The following is a 20,121-nucleotide window of genomic DNA, read 5'->3' on the forward strand; positions in this document are numbered from 1 at the left end:
CGCCCCCCCCCCCCCCGCCTCCGTCCCGGGCAGAGCCGCGAGCAGCCGGTTCCCGCTGCGCCGGTGCTGGACTGCAGCTCGCTGGCGGCATCTTGGAGCGCCTTCTTCCCGAGTGCCCTCTCCTCTCTTTCAGTCCGCTCCTTTCTGCTACCTGCAGCCTTCCCTTCTCCCTCCACTCCTCCTACCTTGTTATCTCTCCTTTTCTTCCCCTCTCTTACCGTTTTCTGGTTTTGGTGTGTTTTTGCTTTCCTTCTCTTCCTTCCTCCTCCATCCTATTCTTTTTTGGACCCTCTTCATCTAGTGCCTCTTAATTTCTTGATTTCTTCTGATTTTTTTCCTTGGACTTTGCCTTGTCATGTCAAGATGGAAGTCAGGCATGACTGGCTCTCCTCATCCCCCCATGAGGGCTTCGAGCAGATGAGGCTGAAGAGTAGACCCAGGGAGCCTTCCCCAAGCCTCACCAGAGTAGGTGCGAACTTCTACAGCACTGTCAAGCAGCAGGACTACAGTGCCAGTGTCTGGCTGAGGAGGAAAGACAAACTGGAGCACGTAAGCCAGCTTCTATTTCCTCCCTCTTTTTTCTTTCTAGACCTCTGTCAAGCTACTCTGTTAGGCTGCTTGTCTGCGAGCTTGGACCCCAGAAGAAAAGTCTTGGTCCAGTAAATGGGCATGGCATTTCCCAAATAGCAGAGAAAGGAGCTACTTAGAGGTCCCAGACTGGTCAAATCTGAGGTAAATGTGGTATCAGTGCTGTTCCCAAGCCACATGCAAGTCAACTGGAAATATTTTTTAATGTTCTTGTCTTCTATTCCCGCAAATTCAGCACTGATGTGGGAGGAGAAAGATTGGGATGGTGCAGATGGAGGTTAGAGCATTATCTCATGGTGATTATAATGTACTTCTAGAACTGCTGAAAGAAAATAGCTTTTTAAAAATTCTAACTGTGATTCTCCCTCCCTGCCCTTTCTTTTTCTTCTTCTTTATGCATGGGATTTTGAAAATATTCAGTCTATGTGGGGTAGAGGAGATTTCCTTCAAGACATCTATTTCTGCAGCACTAGTATATGACTTAACTACGTGTGTTTGGGACCACAACAGAACTAATACTGTGGATAGCTCTAGTGAATATTTAATGAGATTTTAAGGTGCTTCTAAGTATTCCTGTCTTAGATGATGTTTGAAAGCATTTTTCATGTTACTTCTATAACAGCAAGGAAATGATTTGAGATGACCTGCATACTGTGTAAGAGTTTTCTGAATAGCTTATTAGGTGAAACCCATTGTTACAGGAATCAAAACAGGAAAGTAGCTGCATTTACAGGGATGTAAAAGAATGTGGATGGGTTTGCATAATGCAACAGTCTGCCATTCTTCACATTAGTGAGCAATTTGCAATCACAGTCACATTGACTTCAAGATGCACATAAAAATATTTTTTGTGGTACAGCCACCTGAAGTCTCTTTGGATAGCAATGGTCTCATTACAAGGGTAAATTGCCTTTATTACGTGTAAATCATAGATGGCATAGTAGAGTCCTTTAAAGATGAAACCTGAAAAAAGCTCCTCTACCAACTAGTTCATGGAGTATTACTCTCCCTTCCCACTAACCTGCAGAGTATTTTATCCCTGTTAGTGAAATCTTAAACTTGAGTTGTTTACACTTCCGGGGAAATGACAAGAACTGATGAACTGTTGGAAATATCACATTTCAAATGTTGAGAAATGTGTTGATTCCTATCTGCCTTTTTACACGTTTTTGTGCTTTCTCACACTAACAACAAGGCTTCACAGTAGCAAGCTTGTAAGCAGAGTATTCTCCCATTGTGAATCAAGAAGAAAGGTCAGTGCTTTATCTCAGCACAGCTAAAACACAGAAAGCACAGAAAGCACTCTGAGCTCTGGCTTTTATAACAGGTTTTTGCTGTATGTGCTTACATGTTGATATGTGTTGTCAAATGAATGATTATTAGTTGGGGGGAATAATCTGTTAACAGTTTTATAGTAACTACTGTTCTGGTAGCTGAATATTAGCATGTTCAGATATCTGTGTTTTAAATCATACCACAATAGTAGCATGGACAAGGACAATAGGCATTAACTTGTATGAAGATCACAAGTGCAAAACCTTTATTTAGTGTGTGGTTTGGTTGGAATCAGTAGGGGTTTTTTTGGATGAAATCGGTATTTTATCACAATAGTAATCTTCAATAACCCTGCAGCATTGGTGTGAAAAGCTTTTTCTGTAATCAGTTTGGCATGAATGCATGTTCTTCTGGGGGTTTTCCTCTCATTTGATTCATTTGATCCAGTTATTTTTATTTCCAGAGCCTATTTGAACAATGTAAAGAAAAATATTGGAATATTGATATTTCTTGCTTGCCATGAAGTATTTATTTAATTGGCATTTATTGTGAATACCCAGCAGTACATTAGATATGCCAACAGTATATATGTGAAAATACTTAGCTGTTATAATTTAAGGTGACTGCATTACTCACGACTGCTGAAACAGACAGGGTATTGGATAGCTCCCCTTAAAGAATGTAAATATAATATGCGTTAATTTCTAGATTGTATTTTACTTAGACGGTTTTGGAGTAAGGTTGTTGTTATTTTCTATTTTCAGATAAATCTTTGAGGGTTTTGACTGTTTTCTTGCTGAAGAAGTTATTTCCTACACTCCTCCACTCCAAAAGACAAGTCAATTCCTTTGAGATGTATCATTTGAATGGTATAGTTATTGACATATGATAGCTTAGGGCTGATATTGGATAATGAAGATACACAAACTTCATGAGGTGGATGCAGGACATGAATACCATTTCATTGCAGCTCCCGCTGAGATACTCGTGTTACTTGGTATCTACAAAGAAAGTAACCATATGTGGAGTGAGCATTTATGGAGGCAGTGATTTTGAAAGTATGTTATCATAAGTTTGATGCTGCATAATGACAGAAATAGGTAGAAAAAGGGTATAGTGAATGTAAGTCAAGTTTCGTATGTACTCTTTAGGTCTTGTAGAGGGGGCTGGTTTTTGCTTCATTAAAATTATTTCTTGAATTGATTTCAGTGTGGTTGTAATAGGGATAAAATTGGGTCAATATATCTTGTATGCTACTTCCAGTAAAATCTAGTAGACCACAGTAGATCTATTATATTGACTTTCGTTAAAGTGAGTAGCATGACTAATTAAGGTGCGACACTTCTTGTGAATCCATATATAGTTTGAGGGACTAAAAAACATATTCTGAAGCCAATTTTTATCAATTTGTTTATATTTTAAAAAATCAAATACACAAAGTTTGTTTCTAGATTTCAAAACTAACAAAGTTGTGGGTTTTGGTTTAGGTTGTTTTTTTTTTAAATCTCAATTTGAAGACTTTGACAAAGAGGTTCAAAATTCAACTGTTGCCATATCTCTTGTAAAAGCACAGAGCAAGTTCAGATGCACAAATACATTACAGTTTCTTTAAAATTGTTTGCTACTTAATTATTGACCTTATAATTTGACCATAGAGGAAGTAAAAATCTGGAATGTATTGTTGGTGTCTTGCTAACTGATTGTTCTTCAAATGGATCTAATATAGTGTGTCCTCATTGGTTAATTGTTTATTTGGGTTATCTTTTTCCAAGTGGCAGTAATACAGTTTGTACCATACAAGATCTGAACACAACTCACCCTGTTTTCTTTTGTGAACTGATGTTATATTTAAGAGTAAATGGATCTGCTGTAACATGTTTAAAGAGACACCAATGAGAAGTTTTTGGTGAAGTGAGGCCTCAGTGTACATGTGTGCTGTAGCTAATGTGTCAGAGCCATACTCTTAATGGAGGAACTTCTAAGAGGTGTGAGGAACTCTGAAATTCCAGATGTGATCACAGTGACGTTGCAAAGATTTGGCCGATATTCCTGCAGAGTTGAGATCATCTGGTTTCTACGTATCTGCTTCAGCTGGTTCCTCCTGCCTTTTTGTGAAGTTTGCCTGGTACTGGAAGTGTTGGAGTGAAAACTTGTGTAAAATATTCTTAAACTCTCATTTGCATAGTGTTTTTTGTTTGCTTGTCTTGTGTAGTCTGTTTTAATGAAATGTGAATTCGTTAAGAGGAAAAGGAGGAGGAGGTAGGGATGGGGAGAAAGAGTACCTGATAGCCCTTCACCTGGTGGTAGTTACCTATGTCTGGTTTAATTTTCAGTGGCTCTTCATCATGTCTTTGTATTCTTTAGTAATGACAAGCACTGTGTGGCTCGTCAAAGAATTCTAGAGAACTTAATTTTAAATAATCAAAACTTAGAACAAAAGCAGAACATATTTCTTTTTAAGCTACAATAGATGTGCTTCAAGGTTATATTCCTTTTTTTAATGACAAATACAGATATTCCTTCTCAAAGATGTAGGTGTAGTCTTTCTCTAATAACTTTCAAATTTAATTATTTAATTATATTACAACATTTTAAAAATTGTTTGCTTCAAGACTAAAACTTCTTGGGAGACCTGGTATCAGTTTTATTTCCTGGAAATCCTGAGTCTGTTACCTTTAGTATTACCACAATTAGGAGAAGTTACTTAATTCTTGCATCATCTCTTGTTTTTACTTAAATTCTGATCTTAAAAAGATCAAAGGCAATGTTGGTATTTTCAGGTTCTAAGTACTCTTGCTGTTATGAGAGTTGACTTCACCAGTTGATGTTACACAGCTGATCACATACCGCTATCCCTTTGACTGTGTTGCTACCCAGAGAGAAAAGAGGCTCTGAGGCAGAGGGAGGGCACTGTCGCATGGAAACAGAGGCAGATATCTAACATGCAGATGTTGGGCCTAAGACAAATTACAACACTGCCCGACAAGCATGGCTGTGGCACTTCTCAGAGCCTCGTGACAAAATCTGAAATAGACTATGACTTTAAGTCACCTGTCACAACATCTTTATCAAAGTTGAAATCCTAAATCCAATTCTGCCAGTTATTTTTTATTATTGAAAAAATTAGTATCCTCTTAGGCAGCCTTTTTTTAATCTTTTTTTTTTTTTTTTTTTTTTTATTACAATGCAGAAAATTCTTAACAAAAACATTGTTGGACAGTTCAAAAATGCATTTCAGCTCTTGCATGTAAATTAGCACAAGTGTTAAAAGTCAGAGGACAGATTTATTGGCTTCAGAATTTGACACCCTTAGGATGGCAGAAGACACAACATATATAGCTATAACCTCTAACACACAAACAAAGAAGGTGGACATAGTTTGATGTAAAGCAAGTAACAGGAGTAGAACTCAGTCAAGCCAAATCAGCTGCTGGACAGAGCCAACAACTTGTAACTTAAGGGAGAATAATAAAAGGATCCAAAGGAGAATTTGAAAAATCATTAAGCACAATTCTAAAGCAGCCTCTGTCTTGCAGTAAATGCAGACACATGGCTTTTTGAGTTAAATGAATTGCATTAAGCAGATATAAATAATTTGTCATTTGAAATAATGTCAGATACCAAGAAGAGTGGAGTGCACCATGTATGATGGTACTTAACTGGGGACAGTTCAAAGGGCTCTAAAGAGTTGGTTTCCAGCATTTGGAGATTTTTGATGGCATAGTTGCAAATTATAATTACAAATATCTGTCTGGTCCTGGAGATAGATATCTATATTTAGAATTCATCATTAGAATCAGGGAATGAACTCCATTAAGTAGAGGGACTTCAGCTTTTTCTCAACAGAAGATTGACATTTGGAATTGACTGCCTGCAACAGTGGTACTAGCATGCGTTGAGGTTCTTGCTGAAGTAGTAGCATGCAGTTCACTTCATTGCTGACAGACTGCGTGTGGAGGAATTCTTATGTTGAAATGCTGATTTCCTTGAAGGTGTCTTTCTCTGTTAATATTTGGTAGACAAACATAATTAGAGAAAATACATATTCAGAGCAGTAGAAGAAGGGGACCAAAATCATTGAACAGTGTTGGGAAAAATACTGAAACAAGATTTTAGGGCAGAAAATGTAAAACAGTTTATTTTGAAAATTGTATGGGGAGTTTGAAATCCCCACTGAAATTTGGAAGGGAAAGAATAACTTATTTCAGTAGTTGCTACACATAAAAGTAATTTTGTATTGCAAAGCAGTGAAAATATGTTACCTAATAGTTCTTTTTTCTCTTTCTAGTTGTGGTGGGTTAACCTTGGTTGTCTGCTGGCTGCCCACCATGCCTCTCTCTCTCTCCCCCTCCTGAACAGGATAGAGGGAGAAAATGAGAGAAAATATATTGTATCTTGAGATAAAGACAGGGTGATCACTTGCCAACTACTGTCACAGGCAAAACAGACTCAACTTGGTGAAAATAAATTTAATTTAGTGCCAATTAAAGATAGGGTAAGATGGTGAGAAACAAGAACAAGACTAAAACCATTTCCTTTCCCCCAGCCCTGCTTCTTTCTGGGCTCAACTTCAGTCCTTTGTTCTAACTCTTCTGCTGCTTTTACCCTAGTCCCCCAAGTGGCACGGGGAATGTGGGATTGCAGTCAGTTCATGCCACTTTGTTTCTGCTGTCTCTTACTCCTCTCCCACTTAATCTTCTTGTCTGTTACACAGATACTCTGCAGTGGTTTGGTCTTGTAGCAGAACACTGACAGTAACAATTTTAAAGATCACAGGAGTACATAAAACACTAGGAAAACTCTCCTTAATGAATATCTCCTCACAAATGCAATCAATTCTCTGTCTGAAGAGGATGCCCAAAGAAGCTAGTCTCTGTGGCTGAATGTATGTTTAGGTTAGGCTTTCTTCCATTCCAGAACAAGGAATGCTAAAATACTGCAGTGAAAATCTCTTTACCAGACTATCCAAAGATGGAAACAACAGACCAACTCATGCCAATGATTAATAAAACCATTGCCATTTCATTGCCATTCAAGATGGGAGGCTCTATACTCTTAATAATTCCTAAAAAAGAAAGTCCTGTGCTGACAATAAACTCCCTAGATCTGTCTCCCCTGATGGACCCGTTTCTTGAGTGACATGCTTATTACTGCCCACCTCTTGTCTTGCTCTTTTTGTAACATTATTTAAGGTATGATTCCCAGGCCTTTTATATAGTTTCATTACTGACAGGAAAAAAACCCCAGGTTTCCTGCTAACGTCTTGGGAGGTCCATATATCTTCTTAAACTGAATATTCCTTCTGTCATGTTTCAGAATCTGAAGGGAAGTTTCTTAAAATGACATTTGGATTTGGATGCTTTTTTTTTATTTACTTTTTGTGTTACTAGATTTTGTATTACTAGGTGACAGCTGTTAGAGTGAAAAAGTATAACAATTTTACAGTGACACTCCTCAAGTGTTTGCAATGTTGTGTAGTCTGAGTGCACAATCAAGTTGCTTGCAATCTATCTATTGCAGTTCTTGGGAACTGGTGTAGGTTATTTGAGGATATGCCTAGATTGGGCAATAGGTACATGCAGGGATGTGTATTCCCCAGTCAGCCAAATCAGAGGCCTGTGCTGCTGCTTACTCATGACTTGAATGCCCAGGTTTTCAGAACAGGGGAACACTGAGGTGAATGTGTACTTAGGAGTTATCTGGTGAGGATACATTTGAGCTGTTTATTGAGAATTGAGGCACTAGTCTTTAGCATCATAAAGGAGGTAAGTTAGTCTACTGTTCCCTCAAAGTGACTTAAATCCTGGGCTTCTTGTGATTGTCTGATTATCTACTGTGCCTTAGTGGGCAGAAGGGCCACTCAGCTAAAAGTAAAGAAATATGTGCAGGGAGATAGGAGAACCTTGGAAATTCAGCAGGAGGAAAAGGATGCCAGTGAGGTGAATTAATTTAATCAGAAATCAGCTTTTATTAGACCACAAACTTATTCCTAGTTTGTTCTAGAAGCTTATCCATCAAGACTTAGTCCAGGGGGTTTTTGTTGGTCTTTTTTTATGGTTTGCTTCTCAGAATTCTTTCACTTTTATAAAGGTTTTCCAAATATAACATAGGATTTGAGTATTTTTATAGGGATTTGGCCTCTTTTGTTTTGATCAATGCACTGTGTAATTTAACTGTGTAGATAATATCTAGGCCCAGAGAGAGAAATATCAGTGGTAGTTTTAGCAATATTTCATTGGCTTGCTCTCTGAACACAGAGATAAATTTACCTATTTTTTTCTACTTCTGCACAACGTATAAACCCTCTTCTCTATGTGCAGCATTTGTAGGTGAATACAGTTGTGCATTTTATTATTTTTTCTCATTAAAATCAAGAATTTAAAAAAACAGTTCTATTTCTGACTGCATGATGTCAATATAATTAGCAGCTTGCTTTATAAGTTATATAGTTATTGCAGCTCATAAATACTAGTAATTCTAAATTTTGTTGCTATTTGCATTTCACTATTTACAGTTGTAATGAAATGTTTAGTGAAATAAAAAAAGCTAATGTATTTGAAAATTGCTACTAATAAAACAAATAGTGATTCAGATAATTCCTGCCATTCTGATACATTAAATAGTCTGGATTTTCCCAAGGCATTTTAAACTGTTTGGAGCAGAACCAAATGTCGAGCAGTGCTGAGACAGCAGTTGTGACCAGTTTAACTTTCATGATCCCATTGTTACTGTAATGAAGGCATATTTACTCGGGGTTATACTCTAACTTGATTCTACAAAAGCTAGTATATGCTGTAAAAAGCCTATCATAACAAGCAGATGTCTATTTGACATGTTTTTTGAAACACGTGAATGAGTAAAAGATAGTAAAGTCTTCAGATGCGGTAAACATGGCGTGTCTCACCAGTGCTTTTCATGTTACAGAAATTGTGCTGCTGCCGCCCATTAAGTTCCATGGCTGATTCTTTCAAAGCATGAGGCTTTTGATGAGGTAGTATGCATTATGTGTACTGAAAAATCTTCAAGTGTTACCTCAACAGAGGCTACCTACTTACAGGAATGGTGTTTAAGGTTGCAGTGATTTGAACCCTACTTCCTCAATGCAATTTGAGCACTTCTGTTTGATTTTGTTCTAAAGCCATGGTAAAGTCTGCATTGACTTCACCACTACAGATTTAAGTTGTATATGAGCTCCTTGGTATACAGTCTTTTCTCAGCTTACCTCTCATGGGTTTGGAGCAAAAAGCAAGTTTAATATATCAGGCTAAGCAGTTGGAGGAAATATCTGTCTCGGAGTCCTCACCTTTTCTCGAGCTTTAAGACTCTGGATCACCAGACTAGTTGCTGGATACATTATTTGAGAACACTTTGCAGTTAGCATAGGGGAAAACCAGAGAAGCATAGAATGGTTTGAGTTGGAAGGGACCTTAAAAATCGTCTAGTTCCAGTGCCCTTTCCATTCGTCTGCCTTTCCCCATCCAAAACTTCCAGGGAAGGGGCATGCACAACTTCTCTGGGCAACCTGTTCCAGTGTCTCACAACCCTCACAGTAAAGAATTTCTTCCTAATACCAAATCTAAATCTACCCACTTTCAGTTTAATACCATTAGCCCTTTTCCTAGCACCACACTCCCTGATAGAGTCCCTCCCCATCTTTTCTGTAGGTCCCCTTGGAAGGCTGTTATGAAGTCTACCCAGAGCCTTCTCCAGGCTGAACAACCCCAACTCTCTCAGCCTCCCTTCATAGAAGGGGTGCCACAGCCCTCTGATCTTCTTCATGGCCCTTCTCTGGACTTGCTCCAACAAGTCCATGTCTTTCCTGTACTGAAGACTCCAGAGCTGTATGCAGTACTCCAGATGGGGTCTCACGACCTTGACAGGCTATGAAAAGGACAGAAGGCATCCTAGTATAACAGATGGGATATAAGAAACAGTAAGGTCTATGTAAGCATGCAAAAAATTATATAGATCCAGTTGCCAGTTGTTTCTGAAGGGAGAATACAGAAAGAAGAAAATCCAACAGGTGCATGTGAAATTTCAGTTATCTGCCAAGACTAATGAATGGATACCTAATAAAAACTAAGAAAAACAAAGCTGCCTGTGACATTATTTATTTTTATTATTTATTATTTTTATTAGATATTAGGAAGAATTACTTTACTGAGAGAGCCTTCAGGCACTGGAATGGCCTGCCCAGGGAGGTGGTGGAGTCACCATCCCTGGAGGTGTTTAAGAAACGTGTAGAAATGGCACTTCAGGGCATGCTTTGGTGCCCGAGATTGTTGGTTTGTGTGTGTTTGTAGGTGGGGGGGTGTCTTTTTTTTTTTTCTTTTTTTGGGTAGTTGGACTTAATGATCTCAAAGGTCCCTTCCAACCATGAAGATTCTGTGAAAATGCCCATCATGCTAAAAACCAAATCAAACCTAAACTAGAATATAATTTCAGTTTTACGATAGCAAGCATCATGAGACATTTTCATGTTTTGTGTTTGTTTAAGGGGAAATGTGCATGTGCTTTAATGACAATAATTGAAAAAAAGACAATAAATCTGTTACCTCTTGTGGAAAATTGAGTGAGCAAATAGAACATGCACGGATGTGACTGGTGGCTACAATAAAGATGGAGACTTTTATTAAGTTCTGTTATTTCCCCATAGTTGTTTATGGGGGAGGACCCATAAACATCTAGAAAGGTTTGTGTTTCTGGAACTCTAAGGAAAACCCCAAGTGAAAGACCACTTCTGAAATTAGATTAGAGAAATTCCAAAACGACATCTTTCCTGTGGCTTTCTGGTGGCTGCTGACAGAAGCTGGCCTGTTTAGCCTCTTCGTGGGCCATGATAAAATAGCCAGCATAAATTAGGTTGGGATGATGAGTGGAATGGAGCAAGTTAGGGCTAAAACTCTGTCTGGACCTGAACAGCTCTAAGAGTCTATGCAGTATGATGGGTGCAGATTTTCTGTCTTTATAAATAGAAGTTGATGTGTATTTGTAACCTTGTGATGCGCTTTCACTGTTGCCTTCTGGAATAAAGTAGTTCAAAGGTTTCAAGCCAATGGGATGGCTGAGGTAACAATCACACTTTTTCCCCTGGATCAGTACATTCAATAACTTCTTCCTGCTTATTAAAGAATTATCTTACAGCCTGCAGCAGTGTGTTTGGTCCTTTAAACTCTAATATTGAATGTATGCTATCTCCTGACCTTTGTGGTCTATGACACCTTGTGGAAAAGTAGTTTCCCTGTTTTCAACATAATGCAAAGTTCTGGTAGGATGGTGAGCCCGTCCTTCACATCATTTAGACATGGTTTCAGTCACAGTTTGAAGCATTTGCTAAACTGTGCTTTTTCTCCGTCTATCTTTTCATGGCAGACCAGTATGTTTTGTGAAGAGTCTATTTTTAGTATTTGCTAGATAAAAGGTCATTTGGAGTCATGCATACAGTCAGTCCTGTGCATAAGTGCTGCTTAAAACTATATGGAATTAAGTATATTCATGCTGCCTCTATTGGATTTGCGATTTTTAGATCCCCAAGAAGATGCATCTTTTGAGTAAGCCCTGTTATGTCAATAAAGATTTGACAGCCGCCCTGCTTGGTGCAGCTGATGGGATGGTTCTGAGGAAACCCAACTTGAAAATGAATGGCTTAAAACAAGTAAAGAAACAGAATGCTGATGAATGAAAGCCTAACAATTTTGAAATTATTTGCAATTTGAAGCTATTTTTGGAGTGATTTGTTTGTAGAATATGACTTATATCAGTTCTGTTATGCTGAAGACTGATTGGTGCTTATTTGGGTTGCCGTGAGCGTCAAAAGATATCAATACACCAAATGCTGTTTCAGGCCCTTACAAGTGAACATGATTTATTGTATGAATAATAACAACAATTCCTTTGGGTCTAGCATGAAACAAAGTCTCTTAAGTGTTTTGGAAAATGTTACCCTTTTGAACAAAGCAATTTCCTTTGTAAATATGAACTGCTGTCCCTGCAGACTTTTGTTTCAATTCCCTATTGGGCATGTGGCAGGCAGATAGCACCTATGCCTTTATGTATTATTTTATCCTATTTTATGCAGAATTGTTCTCTCTGAGCTTTGTTGTCATGGCTTAGTTGCATCAAACTCCTGCTGTGGAAAGCTGGAATGTGCCAGCCTGTATTGTCTGGCTGCGTGGTATATGGTCATAATGCACATCAGCCTAAATCAATTTGTTTCTGCAACCATACGACAGCTGAAACCTTAGACTGCTGGAAATTTCAAGTTTTAAAAAATATTTTTTCTTCAGTTTATGCACTTTATTCCCTGAGTCTGTCTGTGCTGGAGCTGTTCCAAGCACTGTGTGTGGCTTTAGGTAACTGCTGCTTCATATCCAATTTTTAAAAGCTACTGTACTGCACAACTGTTTCACTTTTTACTTCTCTAAGGTATTGGATTTACCACCCAAACCAAGGGCTTTGTTTTTTCCTTTTTTCTCTAATTTAATCTCATCATTTATTTCATGAAGTGAAATTTCACTTAATTTTTAAATTATTTTTCTTTGTGCGCTTGTCTCTACCATGCTGCCATGCCCCCGACCTTCTGTTACAAATCCACAGCCCTATTTTGGTGGATTCCTTCTGCAATGCACCTTGTGTGGAACATGCAGGAGAAAGAAATATGGTGAGCGGAATATATGTAGGATTTGCAAAAATTCAATTCTCTCACAAGGTTTACGTGTAATTTTTGTACTGGCAGGGTAGCACTTTCTGAAGTTTTTAATTGATTTAAACTCATAAGTCCTGAGTATGCATCTTTGAAAACCTTGAAATTACAATGAAAATGGAAGGTTTCTGAGTTGTGTGACAGTTTAAGTTGGGAAACAGCCTTGCAAGTGCAGTCTATAGATCTAGTAATATAAAAGATTACGCTAAGAACAAGAAAAGTTTTTGCCACCAGCGTGACTTTGTTGTGTCAGCCGACAGCGTATTCTTTCAGAATCTTCTCTCCATGTAATTGAATGAGAACTCAGTATTTTCAGTGCAGTGAAATAATAAGCAACTGTACCATTGTACCTTGAAAGGGACGTGAAAAGATACTTTCTCAGTATCATGGAACCTGTTTCCCAAAGATTGCAGACCTATTTTTATTTTTCAGGCAACTGAGAGAGTGCATCTTTTGAAGTTAGTTTGTGCAGAGAGTAAATAGGATTTTATCTAACCTAGGGAGAAATTTGCAGCAGATATAGAAATGCTTGTCTATTATAGGAGCACCACTATATAGTAATACTTTCTGATTTACAGGCCTCATTACACAAGACGCACATAAAGTATTTGAAATTTGTGTATGCTTTAGCTCTCAAGTTATCATTGGATGCTGCGTTTGTGGCGTTTTGCTTTTTTAATGCATTGCTTAAACAAGAGGGAGTGGTATTTTTGAAAGACTGTAAGATCCTTTCCTGTTTGGACTAATCTGGTTGACTGTAGCTGAGCTGTTGCTTTATATGATTTCTTTTTTGATAAGAGTCTCTTATCAGCATTTGTGATTTTCTTTATTTTTTTAGGTCTTGCTTCTCCGGTATTTAGAAGACTAACTTTTTTTTTTATAAGAACCTTTCAAATACTTGTTGCTTTGTTTATTCACTTTATGATTCTGTTTGGCATTAGATGTTCCCAGTTTATTTCTGGACAGCATTAATTTTTGATAGCATATCTGGCTAATTTCTTCAGGCTCTGAGCATGGAAGTTCTGACTTGTGTATAATAGCTTTATGAGGAACCAGCTACTGATGGGCGTTTGATTATTACCACCATGATGGAAACACCTTCCCAAAATACCATTCTGGATAATAATCGCATGTCTAATTAGAGACATCACATCTGAAAACAACCTAACTGCTCTTAGTGACCTCTCTTCTGTGAGTTATATTGGATTTATAGTAGCTTGTTTTAGCTCTACTTAATTAACTTTAATTATGCCTATATATGTGTATGCTTTTAACTATTGAGATTGATACTGTAACTGATAGGTTTGTTTAGTTGTCTTTATTGCATGTTAACCATGCATTGTGTTTTTTTTTCCCTTTTTGGTTTTAAAAAAAAAAAAAGGGCTTGACAGCAGAAGTCATCTCATATTGCCCTGGCTACTGTGCTACAGGGATGGGAAGATGAGTGATTTTTGAGAGCAACTGAGACATGAGGCCTGGAGAAGCTTTTAGGGTAGAGGTGGGACAAGCAGAGAAGTAAAGGAACTGGGGAGCTTGAAGGAAACTGTAGGCTGGAAGATTTCTGAAAGGAGCAGAGAACTTGCTTGTAGTAAGATGATGATAGAAAGATAGAAGCTCTTTTAGGGCTCTGGAGCTGAAAACGTGAGGAGTGTTCAACTCCTCCTTTGAAAGCTCTTGGAATGGATAGCCAAATCAGACAAAAAGACCTGCCCTGCAAAATGATAGGGCTAGAATTTATTTTCCGTATTTTTCCATGCAGTGGGTTTGAGTTCTGGGTTCTGTATTTTTGTGTTAGTAATGAGAAAGAGAGAGGTGGAGTTTTTTGTTTGGAATTTTTTGACTGTTTGATTTTGTCAGTTCTTTTGGTATACTCACTTTGGTGTACTCATTGATTTCACCTGAAGTCTCTGACTGTAATGAAGCTCCATAACGAATGTCCACATACAGACTGGCCAAATGCTGTTGCAAGACAAGAACAGGAAAAGTAACTTTTGTGCTTGACTCCTTGAAATAGTGGGGTCTAAAAACATGCATGAATGATGATGCAGGGATTTAAAAAAATTTTTTTTTGTAGTGTAATAAATGAATGTATATTTGAACGATAGACTTCAATGTCTGTCTGGGGCATGTGGAGTCATTGGCTCATTTAACTAGCTTCTGTTACATAGTGAGTAATGTGGGAGCTACACAGACCACCAAAAATGGGAATATGAAATATTTAGACTGTATAGGAGCCACTCTTGCTTTCCAAAACCTGGAAGTATTCAAATTGTGAGTTAATTTTACCAAGACCCCAATGCAGCTGACAAGTTCTTTGGTATTTTTTTATTGGTTTAAATTTTTTACTTACTTGCAATTCACTGTGTATGACTAGACACAAATAACGCTGTGTTCAGCTTGATTTTTATTTTTATTTTTACAATGTTTGCAGTCTTCAGAGAAGGTACATAAATAATTTCTGGATGGTTTTGCTATCGCTTTTGACATAACCCTATGAAACTGGACATTTGCACAAATATTTCCAAGGTGAACTTTTTCCAACCCAAAAATGCCCACTCCAAATGTCTGTATGTGTGGATATCACCTGAAAACAGAGGTAAAATAAAAATGGTGCTTTTTTTTTTTCAAATTTTGATTTTCATACATAATGAAAATCACCTGATTTGTTTAAATGTTCTGAGATGCAGCGGTTTTAGTTTCTTTCTGCAGTCTTTATGTCAGGTAAATTGCTACTGATTTATGTAAAGATTCAAGTAGTTTTCATACCATTTTGCAAAGAAAAACTGCATTAAAAGTTAAATACTTTCCTGAGGATTCTAAACCAAGACTACAAATATTAAATAATGTTTTTTATTAGTTATTGGCTACCTGTAAGGTATTTGTAAGGTTGTTACACTATGTGAAGCATTTAGGGAGAACAACACAGTCACTTCAGTCATAATTTTTTCCACGTGAGTAACCCATTCCATGCTATGACTAGTCTCCATTTGTCATTTGAGTGACAGCGCTGTCATCCACATGAAATTCTTTCCTTTCCCTGGTGTTTTATGAAGATATAGGGAGTATGGATAAGAGCATCAGGTCCAATGGGGACAAGTGTTTTAGGACCTGGTATTGCCTCCACCTACAGTATTAATTCCAGATATAGCGATAGCAACAGATTACATTCTTAAATGACTTTCACTGGGTTTTCCATGTTGATAACTGTAGTTTCCAGTTGCAGATAAAAAGCATTGGGCTTTGGGCACTTTAAGTAATACCAGTTCTTTCAGTTTGTCAATAGTGAATTCATGACCATGTATACATCCTCCTGGAAAACCCAATATGGACAAATTTCAACGGGAGAAGGTATTACTTAAAGCTCAAACTGTCTTCAGGAAGTTCTCTAACATTCTTAAGAAGCTGTTTTTTCCCTTTGTGTTCAGTTTTGAGGGAGTGGACGTGTTGATTTTACACTTCCCTTTTCATTTTGTCTTATTTTTTGGGCTCTCAAATATAGGGCTAGTTTGTTTTCTTTAGTTTTCTAGAGGCAATGACAGATACCTTGTTCTCATGGACTTCAAGAGTCCACTTGGAAAACCTATTTCTGAGCTGCCTTTTTGTTGTTGTTGTTAGTTGATTTGATCTGGTGTGGTTTTAGGGACGTTTGGTTTTAACCTTTTTCATCACCACACCCTTTTTTAACTCTTAGTCAGAGGAAAAATTAAATCCCTATGTACTTTAGCTAAGTTCAGCCTGGAACTGCACATTTGCCTTTGACCTTCACAGGGCTCCAGTCAGCCCATTTCTGGGGACTACTGAAATCTGTCTCAATAGTAGCTTTGTGTTGTCTGTGAAGGTGCTGCAAGTCACTCTGTCCAATTGTCCAGGTCAGTAATGCGACACTAAACAGTACTGATCCTGGTAACAATCTCTGAGGTACTCATGTAGTATCTGGCTGCCAGCTAGATACTATGCTGACCACAACCTTTTTAGCTCAATGGGTGATCCAGTTTCCAACCCGTTTTATATGGTTATTCACTCAGTGCACTTCTTATCAATTACTCTGTAAGGATTATATGAGAGACTATCAGAAGCCTTTCTAATGTCAAGAAATGCCATGTGTTCTGCTTTCCTCTAGCCTACAGAGCCCACAGTTGTCTCACACAGAAGAGATTCAGGTTACTTGAATACAATTTGCTCTTGTTAAATCCAAGTTAGGTCCACATCGTCTTCCTCACTTGGTGTGTTCCCTTTTGAAGTATGAATAGTTTGACCACTTGGCCTCTCGGTGGCTGATTCATGAGTTTGGTCTCATTTTGACTGTGGGAACTGTTTGGTATTTCAAACTCTAAGAAAGAAGTGAATGTAAATTCCTCCCCTGTACCTGCTCTTTAGCAAACCTGGCTATTACCTTCATGGGTTGACTACCAAGACATGCTGTCTGCAGTTAGACTGACTGTTACTCTTAGAGATTTGAGACCATATTTGTGACTAATTTTTTGTATTAGAGAAAAGATTATTTAACAGTAGCAATACTACTTGAGACTCAAGATGTTGACTAAGTTTCCTTATCTGCCAGAAGCCTCTTCTGTTGCAAAGTTAGCTTCCCTGAAGCTTGCCTGGCTCCAGGAAAAATGGTCACTCTGAAAGAGCAATGGAGCTGAGCTGAGCCGAGGAAATGTTGTTGAATTTTCACTTTGAGTTTATGTTCTGTTTGTAGATTGAATCTCATAAAGTTGGCTTAACCTAAAGAAATGTCTTGGGCATAGAGAGGGAATAAGGTCTCAGGACAGCGTTTGACTTATTACTCCTTTTAAAGATAGAGTGAAAACAGGCTTTGTGTTTTCTGTGTGACCTTGGGCAAGACACCATACTCTCACTGCAGCTCCTTTCTCTGCATGTACAATGGGCTGATAGCATTACTCAGCTTTTTATAAGGGTTGTGAGGATATGTCCAGTGAAGATGATAAAATATACGTATGAGCAAGTTGTGAACCATATGAATATTTTAGATAAATGATAAAATAACTGTTTTCATTTCAGTACTCCAGAACAGATGGGACATGAGCAATTTTAGATGTAATTCTACTCACATCTCAGCTGGTCCAATGGCAGGTTGATATTGAGAAATGATGCTCAGCTTTCTGAGTTGCAGGGTCTGCCATCTTCCTTGTGTTGCTGCTTGTGATCATGCGGCCAGAGGCGAAGCTGATGGGCTTGCTGATTTTTACAGAAAATTTACTTACCTTTCTTCCCAAATGAAATTATTAACTTTCTTTCAGATAGGTGAGCTGATCTAGCACTCAAGTTGCTGCAGGGTGAGCCAAATTTAAAGTAGAAAAAGGAGCAGGAATGTGAGAAGAGAAGGGGAGCTGATCATAAAACCTCCCTTTTGGTAGTTGGTATACTTGGGTTGGTTGAAATGCAAAGCAAAATAGCATTTTTGGGGATGTATTTGACTTCATCATGGCCTCTTACAGAATGTTCTTTGTAGGTCTCTATCTCTTTCAGAGTAGGAATCTAGGCGGCTGTGGCCCAAGGTTGCAGGCTATTGCAGTACACAGTGGAATCTGAGGACAGATTACTTCAATTACCTGTTCATTTCATGTCAGTATCAACATTAACCATTATCCAGTAACTTTAAGAAAGTAAAATTCTACTAACCCAAAACCAAAGCATTACGAAAACAATATTTCCCAAAATGACAGGACTAGGTTATTTATGTAGACCTGCCTCTTGCTTCCAAGTTAGGACTCTGACTTGCTTGCAGGTTCTTGGATTTAGATGGTGTGTCCTCACTGCCTTGCAGAAAATGGGGCCAAGAGCAAACTGAAGCATATCATAGTGTTTTTGACAGGTGGAAGCTTAAATACTATCATATTACATGTTAGCATTTTGTTAGGGCTCCTTCTTAGACTTGTTTGTCCAAACAAGGGCTTTTGTTTGGCTGCAAGGTGAATTGGAGCTCAAGGACAGTCTGGGTCCGGGTTTTGAAAGGCAATATTAATATGAAGAATTAATAATAAAACCTTCTTCAGATATGTTCATATGACTTTATGTGCCTTCAGATATATATATTTTTTTTGGTCTTCAGTTTTTTAGCATACTGAGTTAGCTATTTTTTTCCTCTCAGGAAGGGTGAAACTTTGAGGCAGCGTTATTAGACTTTTTTGACTAAACTTGTGCTCTTAGTACAAATTCCCAATGTTACTTGCCAGTCACTTCATTTAGCACATAAAGTGCTTCTTATCTGGCTCCTTTAAGGAGTGCACTTGTTAAAACACGTACAAATGATACACACATTGCAATAACTCTTCCATAGCATTTGTTGCTATTTGCATACTCTGTGTGGCCATAGCTTCTCACAGCAAGTTAGGAGGCTTATCCTCAAATATTTGTATAGACAGTGCAAGATGTTATTGGAGACGCTGGAATAAAATACTTGTATCAAGAAATGTGGAATTGCAGATACAGTGGATATTCTAAAAATTGATTCCATGGTTTATGGTCTTCGTAATATTAGATGGAAAAGATGATGTAAAGATGAAAAACTGTAAATTGAGCTAGCCTGATCTGTTTCCTCTAACTATTAAGAATAACTTCATGCAAATCCTGTTTTTTAAAAGAGTACAATCCTACAGAAAGGGAAAAATCCAGAAACATGGTAATTCTGGTTTGCTCTTATGCTTGAGGGGAAAAAAACCCCTCTAGCCTCTGAGCTGTTCTATATTTTAATACCAGATTAGGAAAATACTGAACATAGTGAAGTTCTGTATGTGCGTTCTGCTCTCAGAATATACAGTGTAAAATATACTCAGTTTTGCTAGGTATCTTTCACAGAAATATTCAAAGAAGAAGAAAAGCATAAGGAAAATTTAGAAAACCCAAATCAGGGAGGAAAGAAGCTTAAGGCAGGTTTGGGAATAAAGCTTCTGCAGGTAAACTCACTGCTGTGCCTTCACAGAATCAGAATGGTTGAGGCTGGATGGGACCTCTGGAGGTCATCTTGTCCAACCCCCATGCTCAAGAAGGATCACCTAAAGCAGGCTGTTCAGGACCAGGTCCAGATGGCTTTTAATATCTCGAAGGATGGAGACTTCACAATCTTTCTAAGCATCCTGTGCCAGTACTCAGTCGCCCTCACAGTAAAAAAGTGCTTTCTCATGTTCAGATGGAGCCTCCTGTCTCTCAGTTTATGCTCATTGCCTCTTGGCCTGTCACTGGACACTGAGAAGAGTCTGGCTCCATGTTCCTTACATCCTCCCTTCAGATATTTGTGTACATTGTTGAGCTTGCCTGCTGCACCACTCTCCACCCTCCCTTTCTCATCTCCAGGCTGAACACTGCTCCAGTCCCTTAACCATCTTCATGGCCCTTTTCTTGACTCTGTCCAGTAGTTCTGTATTTCTCTTGTACTGCAGAACCCAGAACTGGACGTAGAGTGTTACAGGTGTGGCCTCACCAGTGTGAAGCAGAGGGGAAAGATCACCTCCCTTGGCCTGCTGGCAATGCTCCTTCTAATGTAGCCCAGGATACTGTTGACCTTGTTTGCTCAAGATCACTGGCTCATGTTC

The 20,121-nt window shown here is 38.3% G+C and overlaps 1 protein-coding gene across 2 annotated transcripts in view; it reads left to right on the forward strand.

Annotated features, from left to right (window-relative positions):
* The first annotated feature begins 93 nt into the window (after window positions 1-93).
* Window positions 94-20,121, forward strand: part of PLD5 (phospholipase D family member 5) — a 166,804-nt gene continuing 146,776 nt past the window's right edge. Inside the window, exon 1 of one of the 2 annotated variants that reach the window (XM_014951197.1) lies at window positions 94-549. In XM_014951197.1, coding sequence (XP_014806683.1) covers window positions 364-549 — 186 coding nt within the window. In that variant the 5' untranslated portion in view covers window positions 94-363. The remainder of the gene's footprint in view (window positions 550-20,121) is intronic. The other variant, XM_014951198.1, reaches the window with a different exon arrangement.

This window comes from Calidris pugnax, unplaced genomic scaffold (assembly GCF_001431845.1).
Source record: "Calidris pugnax isolate Ruff unplaced genomic scaffold, ASM143184v1 scaffold24, whole genome shotgun sequence".
NCBI lineage: Eukaryota > Metazoa > Chordata > Aves > Charadriiformes > Scolopacidae > Calidris > Calidris pugnax.